This window comes from Poecilia formosa, unplaced genomic scaffold, assembly GCF_000485575.1.
Source record: "Poecilia formosa unplaced genomic scaffold, Poecilia_formosa-5.1.2 Scaffold31, whole genome shotgun sequence".
Lineage (NCBI taxonomy): Eukaryota > Metazoa > Chordata > Actinopteri > Cyprinodontiformes > Poeciliidae > Poecilia > Poecilia formosa.
The window spans coordinates 2,985,446-3,012,468 of NW_006799970.1; the positions used below are offsets into that span (position 1 = coordinate 2,985,446).

General features: G+C 42.5%; 4 protein-coding genes across 6 annotated transcripts; 2 read left to right on the top strand and 2 right to left on the bottom strand.

The window, feature by feature from the left end:
• The first annotated feature begins 940 nt into the window (after nucleotides 1-940).
• gfm1 (G elongation factor, mitochondrial 1) lies at nucleotides 941-16,109 on the top strand. Its single transcript, XM_007549509.2, has 18 exons — nucleotides 941-1,133; nucleotides 1,211-1,363; nucleotides 1,446-1,578; nucleotides 2,656-2,860; nucleotides 3,948-4,064; nucleotides 4,210-4,360; nucleotides 4,925-5,079; nucleotides 5,628-5,712; nucleotides 5,813-5,950; nucleotides 6,247-6,348; nucleotides 6,444-6,500; nucleotides 6,591-6,728; nucleotides 7,323-7,405; nucleotides 12,466-12,628; nucleotides 13,026-13,170; nucleotides 13,287-13,447; nucleotides 13,543-13,596; nucleotides 15,662-16,109. Exons 1-18 carry the CDS (start codon nucleotides 1,059-1,061, stop codon nucleotides 15,791-15,793), a joined length of 2,247 nt encoding a protein of 748 aa, XP_007549571.1. The 5' UTR covers nucleotides 941-1,058; the 3' UTR covers nucleotides 15,794-16,109.
• On the bottom strand, nucleotides 7,452-17,337 carry lxn (latexin). 2 transcript variants are annotated; one of them, XM_007549507.2, is made up of 7 exons: nucleotides 16,138-17,337; nucleotides 11,165-11,326; nucleotides 11,013-11,075; nucleotides 9,753-9,930; nucleotides 9,518-9,654; nucleotides 7,939-8,001; nucleotides 7,452-7,744 (listed from the first exon to the last, which is right to left on the bottom strand). In XM_007549507.2, the coding sequence occupies exons 1-7, from the start codon at nucleotides 16,273-16,275 to the stop codon at nucleotides 7,628-7,630; spliced, it is 858 nt and encodes a 285-aa protein (XP_007549569.1). In that variant the 5' UTR covers nucleotides 16,276-17,337; the 3' UTR covers nucleotides 7,452-7,627. The 2 variants fall into 2 exon arrangements, with proteins under 2 accessions (XP_007549569.1, XP_007549570.1); XM_007549508.2 differs by lacking the exon at nucleotides 16,138-17,337 and adding an exon at nucleotides 11,489-11,692.
• An 880-nt stretch (nucleotides 17,338-18,217) lies between these two features.
• neu4 (sialidase 4) lies at nucleotides 18,218-24,046 on the bottom strand. Of its 2 annotated transcripts, none has more exons than XM_016670241.1 (4): nucleotides 23,960-24,046; nucleotides 20,694-20,932; nucleotides 20,192-20,447; nucleotides 18,218-19,203 (listed from the first exon to the last, which is right to left on the bottom strand). In XM_016670241.1, the coding sequence occupies exons 2-4, from the start codon at nucleotides 20,892-20,894 to the stop codon at nucleotides 18,236-18,238; spliced, it is 1,425 nt and encodes a 474-aa protein (XP_016525727.1). In that variant the 5' UTR covers nucleotides 20,895-20,932; nucleotides 23,960-24,046; the 3' UTR covers nucleotides 18,218-18,235. The 2 variants fall into 2 exon arrangements, with proteins under 2 accessions (XP_016525727.1, XP_016525726.1); XM_016670240.1 differs by lacking the exon at nucleotides 23,960-24,046 and adding an exon at nucleotides 22,011-22,823.
• On the top strand, nucleotides 22,934-26,779 carry wdr53 (WD repeat domain 53). The gene is made up of 3 exons (XM_007549510.2): nucleotides 22,934-23,022; nucleotides 23,978-24,467; nucleotides 25,382-26,779. Exons 2-3 carry the CDS (start codon nucleotides 23,979-23,981, stop codon nucleotides 26,030-26,032), a joined length of 1,140 nt encoding a protein of 379 aa, XP_007549572.1. The 5' UTR covers nucleotides 22,934-23,022; nucleotide 23,978; the 3' UTR covers nucleotides 26,033-26,779.
• The last annotated feature ends 244 nt before the right edge of the window (nucleotides 26,780-27,023 follow it).

Below are 27,023 nucleotides of genomic sequence, written 5' to 3' on the forward strand. Positions count from 1 at the left end.
TATACTTACAAAACTACCGGAACAGAAGTTAACCAAGAAAATATATTAAAACCTAAATTACAAAATAGCCTCGACTCATCAAGAGAAATAATATTGAAACCTTAGTCACTAAGTGTTGGACTGTGCTGCCTTTAGGTGTTAATCGTTATTGGGGTTTTCTTTTTAAAGCTAAGATGTAAACATAAACAATGGTTCTTATTTTAAATGAAGAAAATGTAAAATATTTTCTTAAACTCACAGCTCTGACGAAATAGCAAAAATAATTCCAAATACATATTTCTACAGGAAAAACACTTTCCCAGCTATTAGGAATGTTTGCTTCGTTGGCACGTAGAACGATGCATCAGCGCTTCCTCCATCCTGTGAGTGGCAACTGACTTTAATTTTCTAGTTTTCAGAATAAAAGAACCTCTAAAATTTACTTACAACTAAGTTTAATGACAGTTTTTCTACACTTATATGGATCCATACGTGTCTTCTAAAAATTAACCATATATCTTGTGTAACATCATAACTGGTCACAGAGAAAAAAATATTTGCAATTAAACAAATAAAAATTTAAAGAGTAGCCTAATGAAAGCAGCATCATTATATGGTCTATTGTTGAAAAGTTAATTAAACCAATTCAATAGATAATGTTTAAAATGAGATTGGTCTAAAATTTTCTTTGCGAAATGAAAGTAAAATGTATTGTACAAAACATCACACAAATAAACACGTCTGCTAGCCCTTGAAGGCATCAGCTTGTGTTTATAATCTGATGCGTTCAGATTATAACTCCACTGATAATTCAGATTTTTGTGCTTTAATATTGTTTCAGCCTCTAAAATGGAACAAATGTTGGCTTAAAATCTACCTCAAGTAATTGCCTTTGGTAATGTAATCAATTTTTAATACTAAAACAAAAAAGGCGCATGTTGAGCGTCTGGGCTTCCGTAGTGCGGAAGTTGTGTTTCACAACCAGGCAGTAGGATCCCGGCGTGACATTCACCGGGCGGCTAGCAGGTTTGGGGTCGAGCATAATCACCCGGCCTGAACTCCACCGAGCTCTCTTCAAGATGAAGCTCCTGAAGGCGGGTCTGTGTTTGACCAGGAGTCATTTGTTAGCACCGGGGAGCGTTACACTGAAAAAGGTAACCCGACTCTGACAGCCGGTGTTCAACTCCAGTTCTCTAAAAGCAGCTCCTAACTTTGAGCCCCTGTCCTGCAGGTGCTTATCAACAGCTGTCGGACCTGCTCCTCTGGGGTCTTCCCCAACGAGAGAATCCGCAATATCGGCATCTCGGCTCACATCGACTCGGGGAAGACCACCCTGACCGAGAGGGTCCTCTACTACACGGGCAGGATAGCAGAGATTCATGAGGTGAGGGCCAGGATGGGCGAAGATTCTGGAGGTCAGAGATGAGGCTGCGTTAATGAGCCGTGCTTTCCTCTGTGACGTGAAGGTGAAAGGGAAGGATGGTGTTGGTGCCACTATGGACTCCATGGAGCTGGAGAGGCAGAGAGGCATCACCATCCAGTCAGCAGCTACATACACCATGTGGAAGAACCACAACATCAACATCATTGACACACCAGGTACCCGCCATGGTTTTTAACACTATCTGAAAAGTGTGGATCTTTTGCTCTAATTGGTCATATCAAGAGATTAAATTCCTGATCATCTTTCTTTGCTTAACAACTCACCACCATTCAGGTTAGATTGGGAGCATCTATGAACATTAATTCATAGATTCTTAGTCTTGCAACTGCAGAGACAAAAACCGAAAGCCTCTTAGTGACAAGTCTGCCTTAATAGGGAAAAACAAAATAGTCGCATCTCAAGGAGGTGAAACATTATCACAGCACCCATTTCACAGATGTCAAGCAGGAGGTCACAGGATAGATTGAAGACAATAGTCTTACAAAGCTCTGACGTTATGCTAATGAAGTTTGATTCAAAAGAGTTTGATATTAAATCTCAGACAATGTTTTGTCCAAGACAGAATATGAGGACAAATACATTTCAACTTTCATTCCCACCACAGACACTCAATTGGATTTAGGTCAGGACTTGGACTAGGTCATTCTAACACACGAACATGCTTTCTTCTAATCCGTTCCACTGCGGGGCTATTTGTATGTTCAGGGTCATTTGTCCTTATGGAAAGTCAATCACAGTTTCTAAAAGTTTTTCTTTCAGGACTGCCATGTGTGTGTTACCTGCACTGTTTGCGGTTCACTGCAAATGAGACTCTCTCAATTTAAACATTTGAAAATCACCTGTGTGTTTTTTATATATATATTTAACAATATAACCATACTTTGTGTTTATCCAAGCAGAATAAATACTTTTGCAAGGATGTCTAAATCCGAATATCATGTTTTCCACAGAAAATACATTTCATAAGACCTTTGCTAATCAAAACAAAGAGTTTAATAAAGCTCCAAAGTTTTAGTTTAGTTCTCACATATTAAAATCTCTCTTTTTTTATTTTTATTTATCAAAGTAATTTCAGTATTTCTTTATTTATTTTCACTTTTTGGCTAAAGAAATTGCCTGTCCTTCCTCAAAAAGCTCCTGAACCAATATTTACTTTGACATCACAGTGTACCTAAGCTGACCTGTGCGCACGCGCGTGTGTGTGTGTGTGCGTGTGTGTGTGTGTGTTTCAGGTCACGTGGATTTCACCATCGAGGTGGAGCGAGCTTTGCGGGTGCTGGACGGAGCGGTGCTGGTGCTGTGTGCAGTGGGAGGCGTCCAGTGTCAGACCATGACCGTCAACAGACAGATGAAGCGCTACAACGTCCCCTTCCTCACCTTCATCAACAAGCTGGACCGGATGGGAGCCAACCCGAGCCGGGCGCTGCAGCAGATGAGGTACGGGTCCAATTGAAGTCCTCACACTGAGCCGAGTGATGAAAGTCAGGCAACGCTTTGATTTTCTGAGTGCCATTAACAACTGGAAACCCAGGAATCAAATGAATAAATATTGTCTGACTTGTCAGACTGGGTTTATTGGCAAAAATAAGAATTACTCACCTTTTAGAGAAACTGTTGCAGTAAAGAAATACATAAAAACAATTGTGATGGTTAAATAAAGATGTTAAAACTACAGCGTGAAACTTTTGTAAAAATGTTTTTTTTACGTATTTGTTAAAACTGTCTCTATGTCATGACAGTACAACATGAGAGAAATCATGTGAAAAGATTGAGCCTTGCAGTTGTACTGCCATCTGCAGAAAGACAGCATTGTTGGTCTGAAACAACCAATCAGAGCAAGGAGGAGCGTCAGCGCTGTCAATCAGTGTCGTGTACATGCTGCTGAGCGTGATAACGGCGGAGAAACAACTTCCTGTTACAGGAAAACTGTTTACCTGCCATCATCGGTGGCTATGCTAACTAGCCTGTGTGTTTACCGGCAGGATCCGCTGTGGGGAAGGACCTGTGGGATAGCAGAGAGTAGGGGGGGAGGATGTGAGCAGCACATGAACAAGGGTGATTGACAGCGCCAAAACCCTCCTCCAGGCTCTGATTGTTGTGTTGTTGTTTTTTTTTTTTGGGGTGGGGGGGGTTGGTGTTTTTCTGCAGATGGCAGTAGAATCACAGGGAGGAAGCATAGGAGCTCAGTCCTTTACAAATTATCTAATATATACTTTATCAGAAGTATATATTTATTACACTTCTAATAACTACATATAAAAATGTAAATAAAAGTTACCAACTCCAGCTTTAATAAAAATCTTTGAATTTTTAACTCTTGTCATTTAATATGTGGTGTTACTGTTTTATAGACTTTTCCTATAAATCAAAATGAACTCAGTTTGCAAAATTCAAAGTTTTTTAATGGAATTGTGATTAGAGATGAAAAAACTGACCTGTGGACGCCAACTTCTCCCTAAGAGCAGCATATACGTTGCTGTGGCGGTGCCTCTGGACTCTGACATGAGCTTCGTTTTTCTTTTAGATCTAAACTGAACCACAACGCAGCCTTCCTGAACATCCCCATGGGCCTGGAGGGGAACATGAGCGGCATCATCGACCTGATTGAAGAGCGGAGCATCTACTTTGAAGGACCGTTTGGGTAACAGTAGTTTGTTTTACTGATTTCATAAAGCTTTCCTGTGTGTTAGAATGTTTAAAAGTCTCACCAATCCACGTTCGTCTCACTGTCACTTCCAGATACGAGGCGTGAGAATTTCTGAATTTCTGTTTCTTCTTCCCTGCAGTCAAAACATTCGCTACGACGAGATCCCAGCAGATTTCCGGGCAGAAGCTGCAGACCGCAGGCAGGAACTGGTGGAATGTGTCGCCAACGCTGACGAAACGTTGGGGGAAATGTTCCTGGAGGAGAAAGTTCCTACCAAAGAGGACCTCAAGGTTAGCGTCTTAAGAGAGTTTGGACATTTAGAGTTTGTGTAAAAGTGAGTAGCTTATTTTTTTCTTTTTTTGCTTGACAGACACAACATAGGAAGTCGAAAAGTGTTCATATTTAGATCTCTTAATTAAATAGATTCCAAAGTAGTCACACCCCTTGAACTTGTTTACAATTTGCCTTGTTAAATTTATGAAATATAGTGTATTTTAATTAGATTTTATGTCAAATAACAACACACAATAAAGCGTAAAGGGAAAAATGATGCATGTTTTTGTTTTTCAGTATTTTAGAGAAGAACCCTATGCTGTAATTTCAGCTGCAAGTCATGTGCGGCATGTCTTCTCAGGAGTTGCACAACTACTGACTGCAGTGCTTTTCCATTTGAACTCAGCTTTTCATTTGGATCCAGGTCTGAACTTTGACCGGGCCGTTCTAACACACAAATAGTCTTCCATCTAAACCGGGGATGGTCCTCAAGAGCTGCCGTCCGGCAACTTTTAGATGCACCTTGCATGTATTAATGAAAGCCAGTCGCTTCATAAACGTTCCACCTCCTCGTTTGCCAGGCTGCGGTCCGCAGAGCCACGGTGCAGCGCCTGTTCAGCCCCGTGTTGGTCGGCACGGCGCTGAAGAACAAAGGCGTCCAGCCTCTCCTGGACGCCGTCCTGGATTACCTGCCGAACCCCAGCGAAGTCAAGAACTACGCCATCCTCAATGAAGAGTGAGCGCTTCAGAGCTTTGTCTCGTCAAAGTGGATGTCATGAACATTTGGCCAAAAAAAGTTTGAAGCTAATCTAAAGAGACCTGCTTTATTTTTGATGCTGGTTTTCACAAATAGTTATTTCTCTAAAAACAAAAGCTGCCAGAGTGAAACTTATTAGCCTCCTTAAAGCTAAATGTCATCAGATAACAGTCTGCTGAAGTTAAGTGACTATTTTTTTTATTGCACTTTTATGTATTTCTAATATTATGTAAAATAAGCGTAAGTTGTTAAATGAAACATCTGAAGAATGTTTTAATCTTTTTTATCCAATTAATCAATGAATCGTCAGAATAATCAACGACTGAAATAATAATTAGCAGCTTTAGCTTTCTTCAGTATTAAGAAGACCATTACACCGATGGCCATTTCTGTGCAATGATTGTGTGTCGATAAATATAAATCATGCTTTCTAAAATAAACCAGCATGTTTTGCTAAAACAATCCTCTTAGGAAGGTATTTGGGTAATTAAAAAAAAATCTTATTAATTTTCTTTTCTTCGTTTTAGGGATTCAGCAGAGAAGTCAAAGATTGAAATGGACCCGACCAGAGACGCCTCAAACCCTTACGTTGGCCTTGCCTTTAAACTGGAGGTGCGTGCTTGTCTTTTTATTTTTTTCAAAGTGATTATTTCCGCCTCGGTTTGTCTCTGAAGGGCGAGGTCCGTCACGCTTTGCCGTCTCTTGTTGACAGGCCGGCAGGTTCGGCCAGCTGACCTACGTCCGCGTTTACCAGGGCTGCCTGAAGAAAGGAGAGTACATCTACAACACGCGCACGGGCAAAAAAGTCCGAGTTCAGAGGCTGGTGCGCCTCCACGCCGATCAGATGGAGGTGAGGGCGAGTCGCCGGCGAGTCGTCACGGGTCACAGTTTATCTCCATCTGCGGTGTGCAGATTAAAAACCAGAGAAGTGCATGACTGGCCAGAGGAGTGAAGTTCCTCTTCTGGCTCTAGTCAAGTGTGCAGATAAGAACCACATCCTCCATGACAACGGAGCAACATGTTTCCATCCGCCTCACAACCGAAGCAAAACACAACAGCTACGAAAGTGTATTTATTAATAAGAAATAAATGTTAATGGAGCGAATTTAACCAGGCTGCCTCCTCTGTCCGGTTGTGGTGTTTAAGGACGTGGATGAGGTTTACGCAGGAGACATCTGCGCTCTGTTTGGGATCGACTGTGCCAGCGGAGACACTTTCACATCCAAGACCAGCTCCAACCTCTCCATGGTGAGCCGCCTGAACGGCCGGGGCGATCAAACTGCAGGAAACGTATAGTTTGATGTGTTTTTCTTTTCTAATTTGTTGTCCTGATGCTCACACAGGAGTCCATTCACGTCCCAGAGCCTGTCATTTCCATGGCAATTAGGCCATCAAATAAGGTAAAAGAAGGGTTTCTTTTTTTAAAACCTGAAATAAATGCTAATAAAGGATTGTCTCAAAATGTCTTCTTTTTGTTCTCTCTTTACCAGAACGACTTGGACAAATTCTCTAAAGGCATCAACCGTTTCACCAGAGAGGACCCCACGTTCAGAGTAACTTTTGACACCGAGAGCAAAGAAACCATCATCTCAGGCATGGGCGAGCTGCATCTGGAGATCTACTCCCAGGTACACCATCATCCCTATCCAGGTTTTCAGCTGCATTTACTCTCATTTTGTTCTCCAGTTGTTGCTAGTGGGATGTAAATTCAACAACCAAGAATTCAGGACTAATGTCACCAAATCCTCTTTTTTTTTTTTTTTTTTTTTTTTTTTTTGCCCATAAGCAACTTATATTTTTTTTGCCGCAGTTTGTTTTTGCCCAGTTCCGATCTTTTTACCCCCCCAAAAAATAAAGATCCAATCTGTGCCACTTCAATATGTGGAACTAATTCAGATTCATATCAAAGAGTCTGCAGATGTTGCATTCTGTCCGGCTTTTATGTCGTCGGTGATGTGAGACTCGCATCGTAATTCTGCACCAGAAAAAGCTGGACGCTGTAAATCAGCAATAAAATAACTTTATTTTTTATCTTTAGCAGGCCAGCAAAAAAAAACATGTCTCCACCTTTTTTCCTTGAAGTCGTTCACTGGTTTACTTTACCTTGTTAATCCTGCATTAGGCACAGGATTAACAAGGCACAGCAAATGTTAACTGCACTTTAAAGTTGTTTCTAACCCTCGCCTGCTGATTCTTTTTCCCCTCCAACACTTTCCTTGTAGAGGATGGAGCGAGAATACAACTGTCCCTGTGTGATGGGGAAACCAAAAGTGGCTTTCAGAGAGACGATCACCAGTCCTGTACCGTAAGTCAGCCTCCTAATCCACGCAAGCAGTTCAAAGCACGAGACAAACCTTTAAACACTTTATTGAGTATAAACTCCAGCTTCTTTTTCTTAAACGGCTGAAGATGCAAGGGGGAAAAAAGAAAGAAAAACGGCTAATCTTGCTTCAGATATTGCAGCACGTCTACAGAGAAATAACTGACTATAAAGTGTTGCAATCTCAGCTTAGAAAACAGCAGCACATCAGTTTGGTTTTGCTTGTTTTTCACTTTGATGAATGTGGGGCAGCTGCTCCGTGTGCAGCACCTTTACGCCCTCTGCTGGAGACCAGGTGAACAGCAGCTTCCACTGAGGAATTTCCTGCAACAAATACACACACACTGTTAACACGTCTTTATTGTAAAACGCGTAGCTTAGCACAATATTGGGAGATCATTGATCTAATACTTATTTTGAATGTAAATGTATCCGTTTTTATTTAATGGCTTAATGAATTCTGTTTGGGTTTAACACGAGAAAAGCTCTAGTTTTCAGCTTTTACTGCGCGTGTTTACCTGAGACACCATGTCATGCAGCAGAACGTGACAGTCAAACTTCAGCTGGTCATTCTCTGTTGCCTGTAGCACAGAAAGTAACAGCAAACATGTTTAGTTCAAAGGTCAAAGACTTAATCTGGTGCCGACTTTCAGTTTTTGTGAACATTTGGCGTGAAAAACCATTTATTGGACAGTAAAGGATAGAAACTGCATTTCTTTGGCAGTTCAGACTCAGACATTGCATTTTTGCTCCAGGAATCCTTTTAAAGAATCAGTTTGTTCTGGAGATTAACATGTTTTCGTGTCACAAACTTGACCAAATTTGAGCACACAAATAAGAAATTTGACTTTGGTTCCACTTCTCTTTGAAGTAGTAAATTTTTAGTTACTAATAAATAAAAATGGGGATTAAACACATTGCAAAATGTGTATGTGCAGTGTTTTCACAAAAGAGAAAAGCAGGGATAAATTAGTACAGATGTGCACGATATCTATCTGGATAGATATCTGTGTTCATCACAGTAAAAGCCTGAGGGGAGATTATGCAAAATTATGTCCTGAAACAAATCCAAAATACTCGTGAAAATTTTCACTGAAGCTGGTAAAGATAATGTTGTTAACAGGGTAACAAGTTTTATACCAACATAAGCTGAAAGGCATCTCGGTGAGGAAGAAACCATGACTCAGAAATCAACACTGCAGTCCGCAATGCTTAAATTTAAAGCAAAAATGAGGAATCGCATAAGCCTGACATCATCATCTCCACTGTGAAGCACGGGGGAGGCAGCATCGTGATGTGTGGGTGTGTTGCTTCACTTGAGAATAAACTGATGCCATCTGGAGAGAAGAACCATATATGGACAAAGTGAAGCACTACTTAAAGACATCTGCCAGGAAGCTGAAGTTTGGACAGAAATTGGTCTTTTAAATGTAAAATGAGATCGCCAATGTAGTTCCAAAGCGGCTCAAGAGCAACAAACATGAAGCTCTGATTTCAGTCCTATTGACAATTTATTGGCAAAGTTGATGTGGTGTGTTAGAGCAGAACAATTTTGTACAAATTATAGAGAGAAAGCTTTCGAAAGAATCAGAAATTACAGTTTTACTTCCAACAAAAATAGCAAATTTCATCTTGGTTTCTCCCCAGTGTTTTATAAGCCTGGCGGGCCACCAGGCTTTGCTTGCTCCCCCACCAGACTAAGAGTCATTTGTTATTTTAAATAGGGATTTTAATGCACCACTGTCAGTGACAGTAGAGACAGATTAAGCTAGGTTTACAGTCGACTTGTTGAACTGCACTAATTGCGTCATTTCGCACCTGCCCTTTGACCTTACATGTTATTTCCAATTTATGGTGCCTGCTTCTGCACCTCCAAATTTTTGTAACTTAACATTTTTTAAACCTGATGGGCTACTGGTGGACTGCCCCGGCACCCCTACCACCGGACTTGGCAGACCCGATCGGTTTCAGCAGATGTTTTTACGTAACTTTCCCGGTAAAGTCCTTGTTTGCAGACGTGCAGCTCAAACAGCTCATTTGGGCTAAAACTCCTGCTATTTTCTTCTTCCAACGTCAAAATGAAATCTAGCAACTTACCAGCTGAGTGATGTTGGCCACCTGAGCCATGTTGTACAGAGTGTTTTCTGTTGACTCCTTCAGCATAATGAAGCTGGAGGCCACGATGCTCAGGTGCCAGAAAGGAGTCATCTCTGGGTCGACGTGACCGTAGCTGTCTGAAAGACATTTGAGGAGGAGGATCTCATTGAGTAAACCAAATGCTTTCTGGTAATCATCAGCAGTAATCTGCAGCATCTCTCTTGTTGAGCATTACCCGGTAGGCGCTTTTCAGTGCAGACGGTTTTGTTGGTCTTGTACTGCTGGTACAAGGCCTCCTCTTCAGATTTAGCATCAAGCTTCAAGATCTCCTCGCACGAGGAGACCTGGACTTGAGGTGAGAGCTGCTTTGCTCCGCTCGGAAAGAAAACCTCGGCGGAGCATTTCTCTTTAGTCTGGTTGTAATAGAAGTGAATGGGAGTAGACAGAAAAAAGGCGTCACCTTAGCGTAAACAGTGAGTCAGGTTAAAACACACAGTTATTCATCCAAGTCTTCCTTTATCAGGCAGTCGGTTCTCATCGGGCCCAGTTAGACCTGCTGACTGAAATACCAGAGATTGCCCAACTGTTTAAACTTCAATCTTTCCTAAGACTTGCCTAATATTTCTTTCAATAAACACATTGGGAAGAAAAAACCGCCAAATTTTTTTGAAAAGGGGAAGATGGCGACACTAATCCAGTTCAAAAGGGCAAAAGTATTTAAACGTTTTTATTTCAGTATCTTGAACAAGTGCTGGAGAGAAAAAGCTGTTTCTAAAAATATCCTCACGTTCAAAACTGATGCTAAATTTAGAACGAGACACGGATCTAGAGATGCACAGAGAAATCGATTGGTGACGGAAATTGTTCAGTCGATTCTTACTCTTAACTTGCTGGTGAGAAACTCAAAAGAAATCCTACTATTTTCTGATAATTGAATGCACCATGTAAGTGCCTCCAAGTAGCAGTAACAACAACACTCTTTGATTTGGAGGATTTTCCTCAGCACAGACTCAAAGCTAGGCTGTTTAGGTATCAGTAAAATAAAGTTAGAGGTGAACAGAAATGGTGGATTTCTTAATGACATGTTTGTGATTCATTCAGGCTGCAGGAGAGCGAGAGAAAGCAAGACTTAGAATATAACAGGCAGACTAAACATAGAACAAAGTCGCACTGTTTTATACTTTTAAATTGTTATTAAACATTTCTGCTTTGGAAATATTGGCAGCCTTTTGGAAAGTAGTGCCAGCTACGCTATCAATGTAAAATGTTAACTTCTGTTGATTTTTTTCATCCTCAATGTAAAATATATCGAAAGCAGCTCAATCAACTCTCACTCTTTGCTAGAAAACATTTGAAATGTGTTAAAGATAAAGATAAATTTATTAAAGATAAATCAGAGTCAGCTATAAGCCACAAAACTGTTAATTCGTGCAACTCCAGTTAAAATCCTTCGACGCAAACAGCAGCTTTGACAACAAAGTGAAGTTTCTCCTACGTTGCTGATGATCTCGTGCACCGATATCTCCAGCTGGTACTTTCTCCCGGAGTCTGCCACTTCCTGTTGGGAACATGCAGAGTTGAGCTGCGGTCGGATCAAACGTGCAGATTGTGAAGCATTCGCTGCTCGGCAGCATAGATGAACCTGACCTCCGCGTTGCCGCTGTGGACCTCCTTCAGTCCAAACAGCTTGTAAGGGGAGCCGTGGCGCAAGTTGAGGTAGTGCTGGACCACCTTGGCGGCCCTCTGGGCGGGGTAGTGGTTGGGGTTCAGCTCACCTGTCGCCATCACATCCTCCTCCGCTGCTTCTTTCTGTGCACAGAGAGAGAGAGAGAGGAAATGTGAACTCCTTATGGACTTTGACCCCCCTGGGTGCTCGCTGGGTGGGGCTGCCGTCTTCAGCCTGGACACATTTACTGAGGAGAGCAGAACAAACGTGCGAGAGCAAAAAGGGTGAATCAAAGAGCTTCTTGCCTGGGCTGCAGTGCTGAAGGTTTGACTGGGTGAATGTTTTCTCCGTTCAGTCCTCCAACTCAGCTGCTCCTCCCGCAAACGAAAGCACTACTTCCTCCTTTGACAGCTGAGCTCCTCTAGCTCTACCCCCTTTTTAAAGAGACAGGACGCTTCTCCTGCTCAGCAGTTTTACAGCTGCAGTCGCAGCCAAAGCAATCGACATTTCAGCCCAGGATTATCCACACCTCTGTTTCTCTGTTTTGTTTGCTGTTAGAAATTTGGAAAGCATTTCTAAAAAGACTATTATTATGATTGGAGAGCATGTTTTAAAACAAAATATAAAAAAATCAGAAGGACTCATTTCCATCACCCTAATCTTTAACTCCCTCCACATGTCCTCTGTGGAGGGAGTTAAAGGTCCGAATTATTTCCGTCTGAAGAAACATGTCAGTAAAACTAAGATTATTTCTAAATGTTGAATTTGCCATGGATTCGTTTTGTGCTCAACTGTAAACATTTTCACCTGCATAGAGGCACAACACGACATAAAATGTTTTACTCCAGAAACTTTCAACAAGAAATTCAATTTAATGACGTTTCTGTGCAAAATCAATGAAACCTTACGACTTGCAGTCCAGCGCAGCCAAAAATAAACACAATTAATTTGATTTAAAAATCCCAAAATAACAAAATTAAATCAGAATCCATTTAAAAAGATCGCTGTATGATGATGAGTCTCCCGCTTAGTTTTCACTTTTTGTTGTCACACTGGCAGGTTCTTAAAATATCTTTTGCCAATTTGTGCTCTAAAGGTTGAGCCGAATGCTGGGCTTTCCCAAAGTATTTATCGAAAAGTATCATAATCATCTGGCTCACTTTAATTTATCATGCCAGTAACTGATTAATCGCTCATTGCGACAGGATCAGCCATGACAAACTTTGGGTTCAGTCCATCATCCTGCTTCAAACCGCGGCTCCTTCGTCTCTTCCGTTTTCAGATTTGACTTCACCCATAAGAAGCAGAGTGGCGGCTCCGGGCAGTTCGGTAAAGTCATCGGAGTCCTGGAGCCTCTGGAGCCCGAACACTACACCAAGCTGGAGTTCGAAGATCAGACCGTGGGAACGAACGTCCCCAAACAGTTTGTGCCGGCTGTGGAGAAGGTATGCGCTTTTATTGTTCGTAGCGGCACATACTGTATGTCTAGAGTTGAGAAATATTTTCACAAAGTGTGAAAGAAATAAAAAAAAGAAGCAGTAGCTTGAAGACCAAAAGGACCGGCAACACATCCAGGGATTTATAAGTGCTCTGTGCCGAACCCATTCTGCTTATGATTCATCACGGTGGGGATCTACCACTTGTGACAAAAAAAATAAATGATTCAAGTTGAATTAGTCAATTTTATTTGAAATGCAGCAGCAGTGAGTAGAAGTAGCTGAAAGTCCAATTTTGCTCTTGCGCCATGTTGAGGGTTTAAGTGCTCTGCAGTACCGTAGCTATCAAAATAACGTCAAGCTCTCCAGGTTTTCTACAAATTCTTCCATGTTTCTCGTGCTGCAGGGGTTCAGGGAGGCCTGTGAGAAGGGACCCCTCAGCGGACACAAGATCTCAGGAGTCAGATTCCTTCTGGAGGATGGAGCTAACCACATGGTCGACTCCAATGAAATCTCCTTCATTCGTGCAGGAGAGGGCGCTGTGAAACAAGGTCTGCCTTAACATTGTGATTCGCTCAGCACAGACAAATGAAAGTGGTGTGTGCGACCAAACAAAACCAGCAGAAACATTCGTTTCCACGGCCGTTTCTTTCTCTCTCCTCCACAGCAATGGAAAAGGCCAAAGCTGTGATTCTGGAGCCAATCATGTCGGTGGAGATCGTTGCGCCGCAGGAGTTTCAAGGTGTCGTCATTGCCGGGGTGAACCGTCGCCACGGTGTGATCACAGGCCAGGACGGCGGCGAGGGATACTTCACTCTGTACGCCGACGTGAGTCTGGCTCCAGATTACAGCATTTATATGTGATCTACATTTATTCATATTCCTCCACTCCTTTCTAAATTCACCTGGATTTCCTCCAACAGATTCCTTTGAACGACATGTTTGGCTACTCCACAGAGTTGCGCTCCTGCACCGAGGTACGTCTAGAATTCACAATCTAGATTTTTGTTGGTAGATGTTCCATCCAAGGTTTGAGAAATGCTCTTGATGGTTGAGTGCATTTGAAAGGCAGTTGTTGCATCTTCTAAAATGAGCCACTAGGGGCTTTTCAAGCGTAGCAAGCGGTCAACTTCACTGAGCTGCACAGCAGATAATCTACATTTGAGCAGAATCTGACCCTCTTATTGACAATGTGAACATTAGTGATCGTTCTTCTGACTCCAGCACAGCGTCGCCCAAAGTCGTGAAGAAAACCAATAAGACCCGTGCAGTAGCGTTTCAGCTGGCTAGCACAGGTAGCATGGCTAGCACAGAGCTAGCTGCCACGCTGCCAACAGATAAAAAGACCACCACACTTGATCCTGCTCTACTCCAAGTAATTGAGGAAATGTCTGGGAACAATTCAGCTGTTATGACCCAGAAAGCGGATGTTCTGACTGAAATGCTTCAGAACCAGGCCGAGGTGATGAAGGAGTTGGCCCGACACGCAGCTCAGGAGGACGGCCTGGACCACCATGCGGTCCTCATTGGACAAAGAGGATCTCACAATGAGACGACGACACTGAAAACAGAGGCAGGGTCATGTTTTTCCAAGATTTCTCAGCAGACACCATGTGAAACGTTTCTAGCTCCCCTTTGAAGTGGATTTAAATATCTCTGTGTATTTGTTAAACCCGTCTTTTGTCAGGTGTTCAGACCAAACTTAGTCCCATTATTCGACCAATCTAATCTAGACTTTGAGTGCTGGCTTTGTCTTCCTTCCCACGTCTTGATGAGGGAGGATTTCACTTCTTAAAATGAACACTCTTCCTCGCCTGCTCTGCCCAAACAGAATGAGTCCTATTCTGTTTACTCACAAGTTAATCGGAAAAATTAAAGAGTTGCTTTAATTCCTTCATGTGGAGCAATAAAAGGTCATACATAAAAATGTTCAACAGTACAGCTTCCAAGAGACCTGGGAGGCTTAAATCTTCCCAATCTCAAAAATGATCAACCGAGTCCTCTTATATCATACGTCCGAGAATGGAAAACTAGAAATTCATCCACAGTATGGCTGGATGTAGAAGCCTCATTATGAAATACCACTTTTTCTTAAAAGTACATGAAAACAATAAATAAATGCTGTAGCAATCCAACTACTGTTAGTACAGTCAAGGCATCTCAATCTGTTTAGGGGAAAACTGGGAAAACCCCCCAATTTTCCCCGTTAGTCCAGAACCCTGACTTCCTTCCAGGTATGCAGTGTTTTTTGGGGGAATTGGTGACTACAGGTATTTCCTCTTTAGGCTGCCTTTTTTTTCAAAGATGAGATCCTTGTGTATTTTAATGAAGCTGTGGAAACCTTCGGAATAAGGAAAAATAGTCTCTTCTGTTTTTTTTTCCAGATAAGAGACTTAAAAGAAAAAAGAAACAACTCTACTGAAGGACACTAAGATTTCAGACTTTGAGAAGCTGGGGGGGTTTTTGGAAATTGCGAGGTGTGACTTAGTTTGTGCTGTAAAATGTTAAAATGTCGTTATAAATCTGAGTCACCAACTCCGACCCAGACCTGGAGAGGAGAGCTGAATATCGAGATCACTGAAGAAATGTGGAGCAGCATTTGGAACTCTGCTAGAAAGATTACGATTTGCATTCGTTCCTGGGCCGAAAAGCTTCATCCACTTTCTCCGTCATGACTGCTAAAACTACAAGCAGACCACAATCCTAAAACAGTGCAGAAAATCGACGTTATCGTTCAAAACTTCTCCTTCTGCTCCGTGATTGGCCTGGACAAATGTCGACTGGGAGACAATCCGAGTCGAGGGGAGTGAATTTTTAAAAAAACAATTTCCAAGTGGAGGAAAGCAGTGGCCAGACTTCTAGTAAAAGTAGGGACACATCAATTTGTTTGGATCAAATTAGGAGTCAGACAGAAGCTAATTTTCAGATTTTACTCAGGGGAAAAAAATGTAAAACTAGAGAACTGTAGAGTCGGTTGTGACATTCGCCTTCCTGATGATTGTGTGGATGGATTTAAAGAATGCTCTCCCGATGTTTCTACAGGGAAAAGGAGAGTACACCATGGACTACAGCAGATATCAGCCCTGCCTGCCAGCAACACAAGAAGACCTTGTCAACAAATACTTGGAGGCCACAGGACAGCTGCCTGCAAAAAAGAACAAGTGGAAGAACTGAGCTGCTCCCTCGGTTGTTTATTGTTGGACTCCACAATCGCCCAGGACAATGGTGGAGTTTATGGAGCCAAAAAAAAAAAAAAGAGTTCGTATTTTGATGTTCTTTATCATTTTAACCCCCCTCTCAGCCTCCACTCTGTCTAAAACTCATGTGAAACGTATTTATGTTGTTTTGATCTCAACAGGCTGCATCAAACCTGAGTCGTTACTGAAAGCTGTTTCCACTCGAGCTCACGCTGGTTTTTGTACTGTGTACAGAATGATATTGATCTGATAATGACTGCAACAAATATACACATACATGCCGTTTTCATGCAGGGGTCGTATAGTTTTGATCTTCCTCACCTGCTCTGTGTTCTCCTCAGCCGGCTCCGGATGAGCCGAGGCGTCCGTGGAAACGGTTTCAGGTCCGATTGTCGTCACACTGAGGCTCCATGTCACCTCCATCAACGCAAACAGAACAATCGCTCTCCTCAGTCCCATTCCTGTCGGCTGTGAAGCTCAGATGTGTGTGTGTGTGTGTGTGAGCAAGGTCAAAGCGACTAGTAGCTCGGAGGAGTGCAGCAGGAGGAATGACGCTCCCGTCAGTGCCGAGTTGTGCAACCAGAAGTTAAAAGAGGAGGGGAAGCAAGAGACGAGATTTTCCACATTCTGCCTGCTTCTGACCACAGTCTGTTTTCTTGTTCCCATAAGGTAAACAAAGCCGCTCCACTTTAGCTGCTTGCATTTCTCATTTTGTCTTTGTTGACGCTCTCGGCTCACGAGTCTCCAAAGCATCTGAGGAGGAAAGCAGCTGTCTGGCGGGATTCTTCTGAGAGTTGATTGGTTGCAGCCGCGCCTCCTTCTCGGTGTTTGACTAAAGGAATAACAAAACTTGAACAAAGTAAGCTTATTTTAGGAAGGTATGCCATCTTTTAAGATTGAAGTTAAAAATGGTACTCTGGAGGGAAAGACAGACAGAGAGTCAGAAGGTCACTTTATTTATTTTTTCTAACCGGTCAAACTTGAGGGTTTTGTTCTGTTACAATCCAATTCTTGACAGTCATCCTTCCTTCATCACTGAAAACAGAGCAAACATGAACCTCTGCCTGGAGGCTGCAGCCTATAATCTACCAGTTAAAGCTGTGTGTGTGTGTATGTGTGTGTGTGTGCGTGTGCGCGCACGCGCAGCCCAGAGGTGTGCAACCTTTACGACCCAAAAAGCCGTTTTCCCCCTTGGACCAGCTAAATAAAACTCATTTAGAGCCACTAATGTTCCCTGACCTTTTGACTCCTGTTGGCCCACCGGAGTGAGCAAACAAGCTCACATCAGGACCTGCTGCAGGTTCCTTATCGCCGTGGAGATGGAGGTGAAGACTCCGTCATACACCTGCTTCAACAAGTCGTCTTCAGACGAAATGGGTGTTAATAATAGGCCGTATGGGGAGATTTTATTTGTTAAAGGAGAGTCAGCTGTAATTTATTTGTTCTTTTTTGTTGTTTAGCAAAGCTTATGTTTACTGGAACTCGTGAACAATCTTTATAATTGTTTTTTGCGTTTGCTGCATCACATTTGACTGTTAGAACTGGGGTATATGATTTTTTTTATATATAAATCATTAAGGGAACATTTAACTTGTCTAAGTTTCAAGAATTTAAAAGCTTTAACACGGGAATGTAAAATGTATATATATATTTTAAACCTCACTGCCTAAAGCAACATTTTTGACAAAACTGGACAAACGGCTTTGGAACAAACACATAAAGTTTAGTTTTTCCAAAATAAACTTTAGGAAAGTTTATCCTAGAGAGTTTATTTGCAACTTTAAGTTCAGTACTCCGTTAAGAAGCGTCACAATTTAATTAATCATGTTCCAATTATTTAATTGAATAAGTAATCATGTCAAACATTTAAAAAGTGAACAAAATTCACACTTTTTAAAAAAGTTTTATTTAAAAGAGCTGCATCTGTCATTAAAATGGCATCTTTCCTAAACTCCTCCTGAGAAATGTGACCTCAGTACTTCATTGTTCTAGAAACCTGCTGCTTGAAATCCATTACGCAGGTAGGGGGCGTGGCCAAATGACCTCTGCACTAAGCAGGTGCTTTGTGCAAAACATCTGCTTGGTTTGGTACAGATATCCCTAACTTCAGTATTTTAAATACTCTTGAGTTTATTCCCATCAATTCCTAATAATTCCTTATAAAGTGTGATTAGTTCTAATGCAAAATTTCAAACTTTTACAATTCCTGTAATTTTTCAACCCTATAAAATCACCACAAGTTCCCCCCCCACCCCCACCCCCGTGTCACTTGCTGCTTTGTCCCATGAAAACAACACGCTGCCGAAATCCTATTTAATAATAATAATAATAATAATATTCAACTTTTTTCTTTGGATTTATGATTTTTTTAAAAAATCACAAACAGAAAGCAAATAAAATGTTTCTCTTTCAAAAATATTTAAGAAACAGAGCACATCTTCATCAGTTTCCTCCTCCTCCTCCTCTTCTTCACATGAGCCATCTGATGGACGACCGGAGCATTTCGAGGCTCTTGTTCTCCAGCCACCTCACAGTCTGCCTGCTGGGTTTTGTTGTCCCTGCGGTCAGTTCGCGGCCCCGCCGCGGCTCGGGGCAGGTTGTTGATCAGCTCGTAGAGGCTGAAGACGCTGAAGCAGATTTCATCGTAGGCCGTCTTGGTGCCGCACTCGAACAAGCAGGCGAAGGCCACGGCTGGCGGCTCTCCCGGTGACGGCGACAGCTCCAGGTAGGCCAGATCCGAGTACGCGCTGGGGCCCTCGTAGATCACCCAGGGCCCACGCCAGCTGTCCGGATCGCGTGGGAACAGGCTGAGGAACACACCCAGATCTCTGCGCGCGGTGGTCCACGTTGGGTGGGAGTACACCACCCAGGTGGGGGTCAGGAAGTCTGGTCGGGGAGCAGAGTGGGAGCGATCAGTGTGGCCCGTTAAGGACGTCCAGTGTCTGCAGGGGGACGTGCGACCACCGTGGGCTTCACAGGCACGTAACGGAGCGGGAAACCCAACAACGCTTCCATGGCAACCGTTTCTAGGCTCCACCAGGCTCTGCACCAGCTGGCCCTCCTGAAACACGGCTCCGTCGTCCAGGCTGAGGGCCTGCACCCTGTAGCCCAGAGGGCTGCGGGCGTTACAGTACAGCACGTTGGAGCCGTCTTCTTCGTCCACGGACACCATCTGACACTCCACGCTCTCCGGCGCCGGGATGGGCTCGCCGAAGCGCCAGCTCCTCCCGTGGGTGTCGCTGTGGAAGCAGAAGGCGCGCGGTGTGGTCAGGCAGAGCTGGCCGAAGCACTCTCTGCAGTCGATGTGGTAGGCGTAGGCGGGGATGAGCAGGCGGCCCGACTTCAGCTGGATGCCGTGACCCGGGCCCAGAGCGAAGGTGGCCCAGTCTGTCGGGTTATCAAGTTCAGCCAGTCAGTCAATCAAGTTTATTTCAGCAACATTAAGTCGGTTCAAAGGGCTTTATGCCATGAAAACATAAACACTTTGTAAAGTCACCAATTGTGAAACCAGTAACCAAACACTACATTGTGTCCACTGCCATCATCCAAATCACAGACATACACATGAAATATGTTGGTCAATGTTATATTTATAATGGTTCAAGAGCAACTCTGAACAGGAGGGGTCTGGCACTCATTTAAAGAACATCAACGTTTCAGATGTTTGGCAGTTTTGTGGAAGTTTGATCCCAGATTTGAGGAGCGTAGAAGCTGAATGCTGCTTCTCCAAGTTTGGTTCTGCTTCTGGGGATGCAGAGCGGAACCAGAAGACCTGAGAGGTCTGGAAAGTTGATACAACAGCAGCAGCTAAGCCGTTCAGTGATTTATAAACTAGCAACAGTATTTTAAAGTCTATTCTCTGAGCTAAAGGGAACCAGTGTAGGGACTTTAAAACTGGAGTGATGTACTCTATCTTCCTGGTTTTAGTGAGAACTCGAGCGGCAGCGTTCTGAACCTGATTGATTTTTTTTGGCACACCTGTAAAAGATAAAGGCATGGATGAGTTTCTCTAGATCTTGCTGGTACATTGATCCTTTAATCCTCGAGACGTTCCTCAGGTGATAGAAGGCTGATTTTAAAAGTGTCTTTATGTGGATCTGAAGGTTCAGGTCACCACACCCAGATTTCAGACCTAATTTCTGGTTTCTAGCTGTAATATCTGAAGCTGTGTGTTGATTTTAGGTCGTGCTTCTTTAGGTCCAAAGATGATATAATATAAAACATGATACAATCTTTGCTAGGACTTCAGACACACTTTTTTTATCCAGAGGAAAAAGGGAAGGTGCTCTAGCACCACCTAGTGCCACCCTGGGCAATCGCCCATATCAACAACCACCACTGGATAAGGTCTGCTTTTAGGTGGCTGTCCCATTACCTTTGATAGTGCCTCCTATGACGGTATCGGTGAGGTCTGTGGCTGGGCTCCAGGTGTCTCCTCCGTCAGCGCTGGAGATGTAGCAGAGTCTGGTCACGTTGTCCCCGGTGACCAGCTGGTAGGACTCCGAGGTGTGGCCAAGGACGGCGATGAAGAACAGGAAGAGGATGCCGGTGAACTCGTCGTACACCGGACAGGGGTTCATGGACCTGTGACCGGGCAGGAAGGCCGTGCCCAGAACACACATGTCCTTCCACTGCAGCAAAATGACAGAAAGGGAAGGAGGAACACAGAGAAAATTAGCATAATTATATAATTATACACAATATATTTGCTTCAGAATGTCATGTGGATCCACCAGCTTTTTATTTTTTCAGCTTGGAGTACACTAAGAAAGTGATTTAAATTCATAACACTAACTCCATAACTCTTAAAGTGATCTTGTGAGGCATTCTATCAACTAGCACTGATGATGTGGAGGTCTGTACCACAGGTCACTGACCTCCACATAGTTCCTGTAGAAGCTGCCTTTCCTCATCACGAGCAGGTGAGCCTGAGAGTCCGACGGGGTCAGCCTCTCCTCACAGAAAGCCAGAAATGACCTGAAGCGGCTCAGATACAGCAGAGCCGGGACTCTGTACGTCACTCCGTTGGGCTCCTTGTGGAAGAGCACCGACCTCGCCGGGAAGTACGGTGATCTCATGCTCGCTTTTAGGTGAACTTCTCCGATTGATCAGGAATCTGCAGAGTGCAAAAGGCCAATTTCAGTGACAATCACTGAATTACATATCTATGGATAAAAACTAAGCAAAAGACGTGTGGATTCATGCATACGGAGTGTAAAGTCACAGTACTTTGATCATTTTAAAGACTTGTCACAACTGCTGCCATCTGGCTCCAGATGCAGGAGCATTAAAGCAAAGACAAACTGACTGAAGAATAGTTTATATCCAGTAGCCATTAAATGCCACCTAGTTCTACATTTCACCCAATTTTATTACTGTCCATGTATTTTACTGCGTGTTTTCTCTAATAACAATAAAAAATGTTATTATTTTTGAAGTGTTTTTCAAAAACATTAACACTCTAAAGATTTTTTCACATTGCAACCATACATACATAAAGGGTGAATGATTAAAAGCACATTTGTACTCATTCCCCTATAGTCAACATTTTTAACAATTCATTTCTTCTTCTCTCTTGTAAAGTAGCTAAACCTCAGATTAAATTTAGCTCAGGAAAAATCTGAACTGGATTTATTTGTGGGCTTTGACTGGTCCAATCCAACATCTTAGCTGACTCACATACTCTGTCTCTGCAATAAATATTTTTTATTTCAAGGCCTGTGAGAGAGAACAAAAGTCACAACTCAGTGAACAAAAACAGACACAAATGCATATTAATTCATTTGAACTTAACATCTTCTAAGGCTACATTTTGTGCACTAGTGCAAAATGTTTGGGAATATTAATGTGGATATCTAAAAACAAACATTAAAAATTAAAAGATATGTCTGATTCAAAGCTCTGTACAATTAAAACATTTAGGTGGAAACCCTATTGTCATCATCCAGGACACAGGAACTCACCTGTCGTTACTCTACCGCTCTCTAAATCTTAAGGATACACTTCGTTCTGCATTTTTATCATTTAAGTCCAAGGGTTTAAAGAAAGACCAGACTTATAAAACTGGTTTGTGTCCGATGCGAGACAATAAAAAAATACCGATAAAGCCCACCAGAACTTAATTCACAGATCCTTCATTGTATTGCTAAACAGAACCCAGCTCTGCTATGACATCTTAAAACAGAGATACTCACAATCCTAGTGCTGTGTGGGAACTGCTACAGCTCTGCGAAGGTACACAGACCGTCTGAGAGACCTGAGGGCTCCACAGCCTCATGAGGGAATGGTTGTTGGGTTTGTGTGTAGTTAGTTTGTGTCTGAAAGCAATGTTTGCTCCTCTCTGTTCACTGTTCAGAGAGGCGGCATTGCATGCTGCTCACTGACCCAGAAGTGAACACTCATCAGATCTACAGCTTTGGATGAATCAGCGAGAGAGCAGCCATTGTGGAGAAGAAGGCCAGGTTGGGGTGGAGGGGTGACGCTCAACAATAATGTCAGTTTGCCTGCATTACATCCTTTTTATTCGATGCAGTAATTATGGAAATGAACACGCTTTTTCTTTCTGTGTTGTTATAGCAGTGTGTGTTATGTAGCTGAACTATGCAAATATTTTAAACTACTTCCAAACCTTTGCACAGCAATACACATTTTCCAAGCTCACCTCACTTTGTTAACATTTTAGGAAAAGCTTAAAAGTTTATTCATGCATTTCCTTAGATTTATTGTTATTTAGGATGGCATTATTTATGAGTGATGTTTTTTAAATAAATATGATTTATTTGTGTTCTTTTTCCAAACAAGTACAGATTAATTTATCTGTATTAATTAGAGCACAGACTCTTGCAGAAGATCACTAATCACTGGAATGCCTTCATTCTCTCACCTCACTCAAAGAAATAATCTTCCAATATTTGGAAAGGCACAACACCGGCCAAACGTCAATAAAGATGAAGAAAAACATAATAGCCTTGTTGAGTGAAATATTGTTAAGTATTTCCTTTTTCTTCTTTTTTGGTTATTTTTATTGGCTGTTGTTGAGTATTTATTGTTTAAAATGCTATTATTTAGTTGTATTCGCACTTCCGCTTTAACGCCTGGCAGTCCAAACTCAGGGATTCAGGTTTGATGCTGTCTGTGACGTCACCAATGAGCGACTCTACCCTTTCACATGGTAGCATGTTAAAGTTGTGACTTCTCCTCGCCAAGGTAGTATAATTCTTACATACTGAAGCTCAAGCTAATGCCACATTGCGTGCGTGAGCTACTGCTAGCCTCAAACTTTACGTGCGTACGTTTTTAACCGCTGTCACGAAGTCAACTGGGGCAAAAAGTAGCACTTTAGCGTCGAGGCTAACCAGTTAGCCACATAGCTAAGACAGTTTGTTTTGAAATCTCCTGAAGGCATGGTCGTCTGTGGTGCGGTATGGAGCATTGGTGCGCAGTCAAACATGTCTGCGCTTCTATTGTAACAATTCAACAAATATCAAGCAAAGTTTGTTTGCAGACCACAAAAAAAAAAAACAGTAACAAAATAAATAACCTTATAATAGGTTATAGGAATAATAATAATAAAGTCAGTTCCATTAAGTAACAACCTAAAAAATGGCAAATAAATTGCTTCTGTTTGCTCTTTATAGTGACAAAATAAATTCCTTTATAGTGTTTTTTTCATTGATTTATGTTGCATTTTATTTCATCAGAATGCATCCCTGTAAATTTTTTTGTGTGTGAAAATATACTTACACAAATTATTACTACAAACAGGAATATTTAATGAGCATTCAAGTTATTGGAACTGTATTGGAGGATCTACATGAGAGCGGCATTCCCATTTTCAGTTATTTTACATGTTGAAGTATTAAAATAATAATTACAAAAGAAAAGCAAAGAAAATTTAATAAATCACCCAGGTGAGGTTTTACTCTCATTTAAATTTGAAAAGCAGAAATCAGAGCTGAACTATCTTGAAACCAATATTTATTTTATCCGCACTGAGCTTTCAATTTTAATGACATCATACGCCTATTTTATTACTACCTGATATATTTAAAATGTTTACTAATGTTTATATGTCATCTAGTTACCAGACCTTCCTAGTCTAAATGTAACATGTGATGTTAAAACAAATTTTTCAAGTTTTTACCTTCCTGAATGTGGTCAGTATGGGCAGCCTGTGGTCTGAGGGCCACTCCTCCTCCATCCTCTGTGTCGGTGCGTCTCCGGGCCCAGAGGGCCTGATCGCTTCTGGTGCCGAGGGCGGAGAGGTGACGGTGTGGACTAGAGAGGGCGCCGTAGTCGGGCGTCTGGCTCTCCCCGGACAGGAGGACGTCACCAGCGCATCGTTCTCGCCTGCAGCCTCAGCCCACCTGTACGTGTCGCACGGAGACGCGGTGAGCGTGTTCGACCCCCGGAGCCTGAAGGGCCCGGTGGAGGATTTCCGCGGTGCAGGGGAGGAGGAGATTAATGCCGTAGCTCTGAACGAGACTGGTTCGAACGTTGCCGTGGCCGACGACTCTGGGGTGGTGAGGATACTCGAGATTCCGGGTGGGAAAGTGTGCCGGAGTCTCCGCAGACACACAAACATCTGCTCCTCCGTGGCTTTCCGACCTCACAGACCCAATAACCTCGTCTCTGTGGGACTGGACATGCAGGTGAGCAGACGAGATTTAAGAGTGTGAATGTCACTTAATATTTATACCGCTTGACCTTTTCACACTTTATTGTGCTACAGCCACCTGATTTAATGTGTTTTATCGAGCACATGATCGCAAGGCGGAAGGAAAACAGTATGAAGGAAAACAGTATGTGGTGTTCAAGACTTTTTACCAACAACTTTCTCAAAACTGGGACTTTCTCTAACAAACCTCTGAGGCTTTAGAGAACAGCTGGATTTATTATTGAGATTTAATAACAGGTGAACTTTATTTAATACAATCAGGTGACTACTAGGGCAATTAGATTCACTGGGTTTAAATACATGTATAGGTTTCAGATTTGCCTCTGCAAAATATGATGTAAAATTCTCATTTTACGTCATCATTTTACATTGTGTACGTAAAATGATGATCATTTTATGTCATCATCACTTCATTAATAAAGCTCTACTTTGTGTTGGTTACAGCTGGACAGTATTGCTTAAAAATAACATTTCAGATTTGTTTATACCAAATTTGATTTTTGATTTCAAATCTTTTTCCCACCCTCACTTTTTTCCTTATATTTTCTATACAAATTATAGAAAATATATTTTCATAAAAAGTGGCTTTTGTTTTGATAATTCCTTCTGTGACTTGATCTGAATTCAAAGTCAAAATAAATAGAAGCTCTGAAAGACGCTCGTTAAAACCCACACTGTGGAAACCCGAGAAAAATCCACACTATCCAAAAGTGAAATCTTCAAAAACAGAGAATTTGATTAATCTGTAAAGTCGATTTATCGCCCAGACCTAGTGTAGGTCTAAAAGTTTGTCACAATGTGGCATAATATAAAAAGTTCAGGAGTAATAGATACTTTGATAACGCTCTGCTGGTCAGCCCTTCATATCCGTCTACTTTGCTGTTCCAGGTGATTCTGTGGGGTCTGCAGAAGACCCGCCCACTGTGGACTCTCAACCTGCAGGACGCGGCAGAAGAAGCGGGCGACCAGCAGCAGCGGCCGGGCCAGCTCTTCAACCCCCCTCTGGCTCACTGCGTTTCAGTGTCGGGCTGCGGCAACGTTCTGGGCTGCGCCGCCGAGGACGGCCGGGTCCACTTGATGCGGATCGGCGGCGGCTCCAAACTGGAGCAGCAGGGAGCCATCAAGGCTCACAGTCAGGGAGCCTCCCAGGCCCACTTCATCAGCTTCCTCTCCCACCCTCACTGGATGGTCACCGGGGGAAACGACGGCCTCGTGGCCCTCTGGGACCTCAGCAAGCACCCGGTGGTGAATCCGGAGGGAAAAACGCAAACGACGGCTCCTCAGCGCCGCAAAGGTAAGAGCGGCAGGAGGAGAAGAGAGCAGGAGAAATCGAAGCAGAAGGCAGACGAGGAGGACGAAGCAGCTGCGAAGGATCAGGGGACACCGACGGAGGAGGAGACGACGTCTGGACCCAAACTGAGCATCAGCCACGGGGACAAGGTGAACTGGCTGTGCCCCGCTGTGCTGAAAGGAGAACCAAGCGTGATAGTTGCAGATCAGAGCACCAATCTGACCGTCTACCCTCTGTCTCAGCTTTAGATCCAACCATGCTACTTTTTCTTCTGTTGAAAAAAGAAATGAACATTTTATTTGGTGAATACTTTTTTTTTCCTCCAAATTTTATTTGACTTTCGGTTCGCTCTTCATTTGGTTTCTGTCATTAAAACTAGATGCAAACGTTTATATATGGCTTCAATATGGATTATGCCTTTTTGCATGTGTGTGGGCTCCTTTGAAATAAACTCCTTGAAATAAACGTCTTAAAAATGGTTTTATTGACTGTAAAACGACCACATCAGACTTGGAGAAATTTACATTAAATGTTGTCTGCAGCTGCTTTTTACAGAGTGAAATAAAAAATAACACCAGATGTTAAAATGAAGGCAGGAAAAAAAAAGCTGTTCCAGATAATATTTGATTCAAAGCAGCACGTTTTTATGTTAATTATTAAGTTATTTATAAATACACACATATATATATATATATATATTCCTCTTCACATTATTGCACTCCCTGGTGAGAAGGCTGTAAAAATAAATCTAGCTTTGGTTACTTTTAACCCTTCTGTGGTTTCAGCGCAACGCTCAGAAGATGTCACGCTCAAACAGCAGAGAAGCGGGGGGCTTGTCCCATCAGACCATCAGTACCCAAAACCACACACAAAAGAAAAACCTCATAAAGGTGCGGACCACACACAGGGATGACAACATCTCTGAGGACCGCAGGAGGGTTTCAGTGAGTTAGAGAAATTTAACCTTTAACTTTATTTTGAAAGGAGGAAACCTTTTTGTTTCAACAAAATTAGGTTTTAGAGCTGCTGATGACTCTTTTCTCTTTGTTTTCAGGTCATTTGACTTCATGACTTTTAAACAATGTTGACAATGAGAAACAGTCACACCATCACAGGTCCTCCACCATGTTTAAGAGCGAATATGAGGTCCTTTGTTTCAGGCCTGACCCAACTGCTGTGTTTGCTGCTCAGATTCAATTTCAATGTAATCTGACCACATCTGCTAAAGTTTAGCAAACT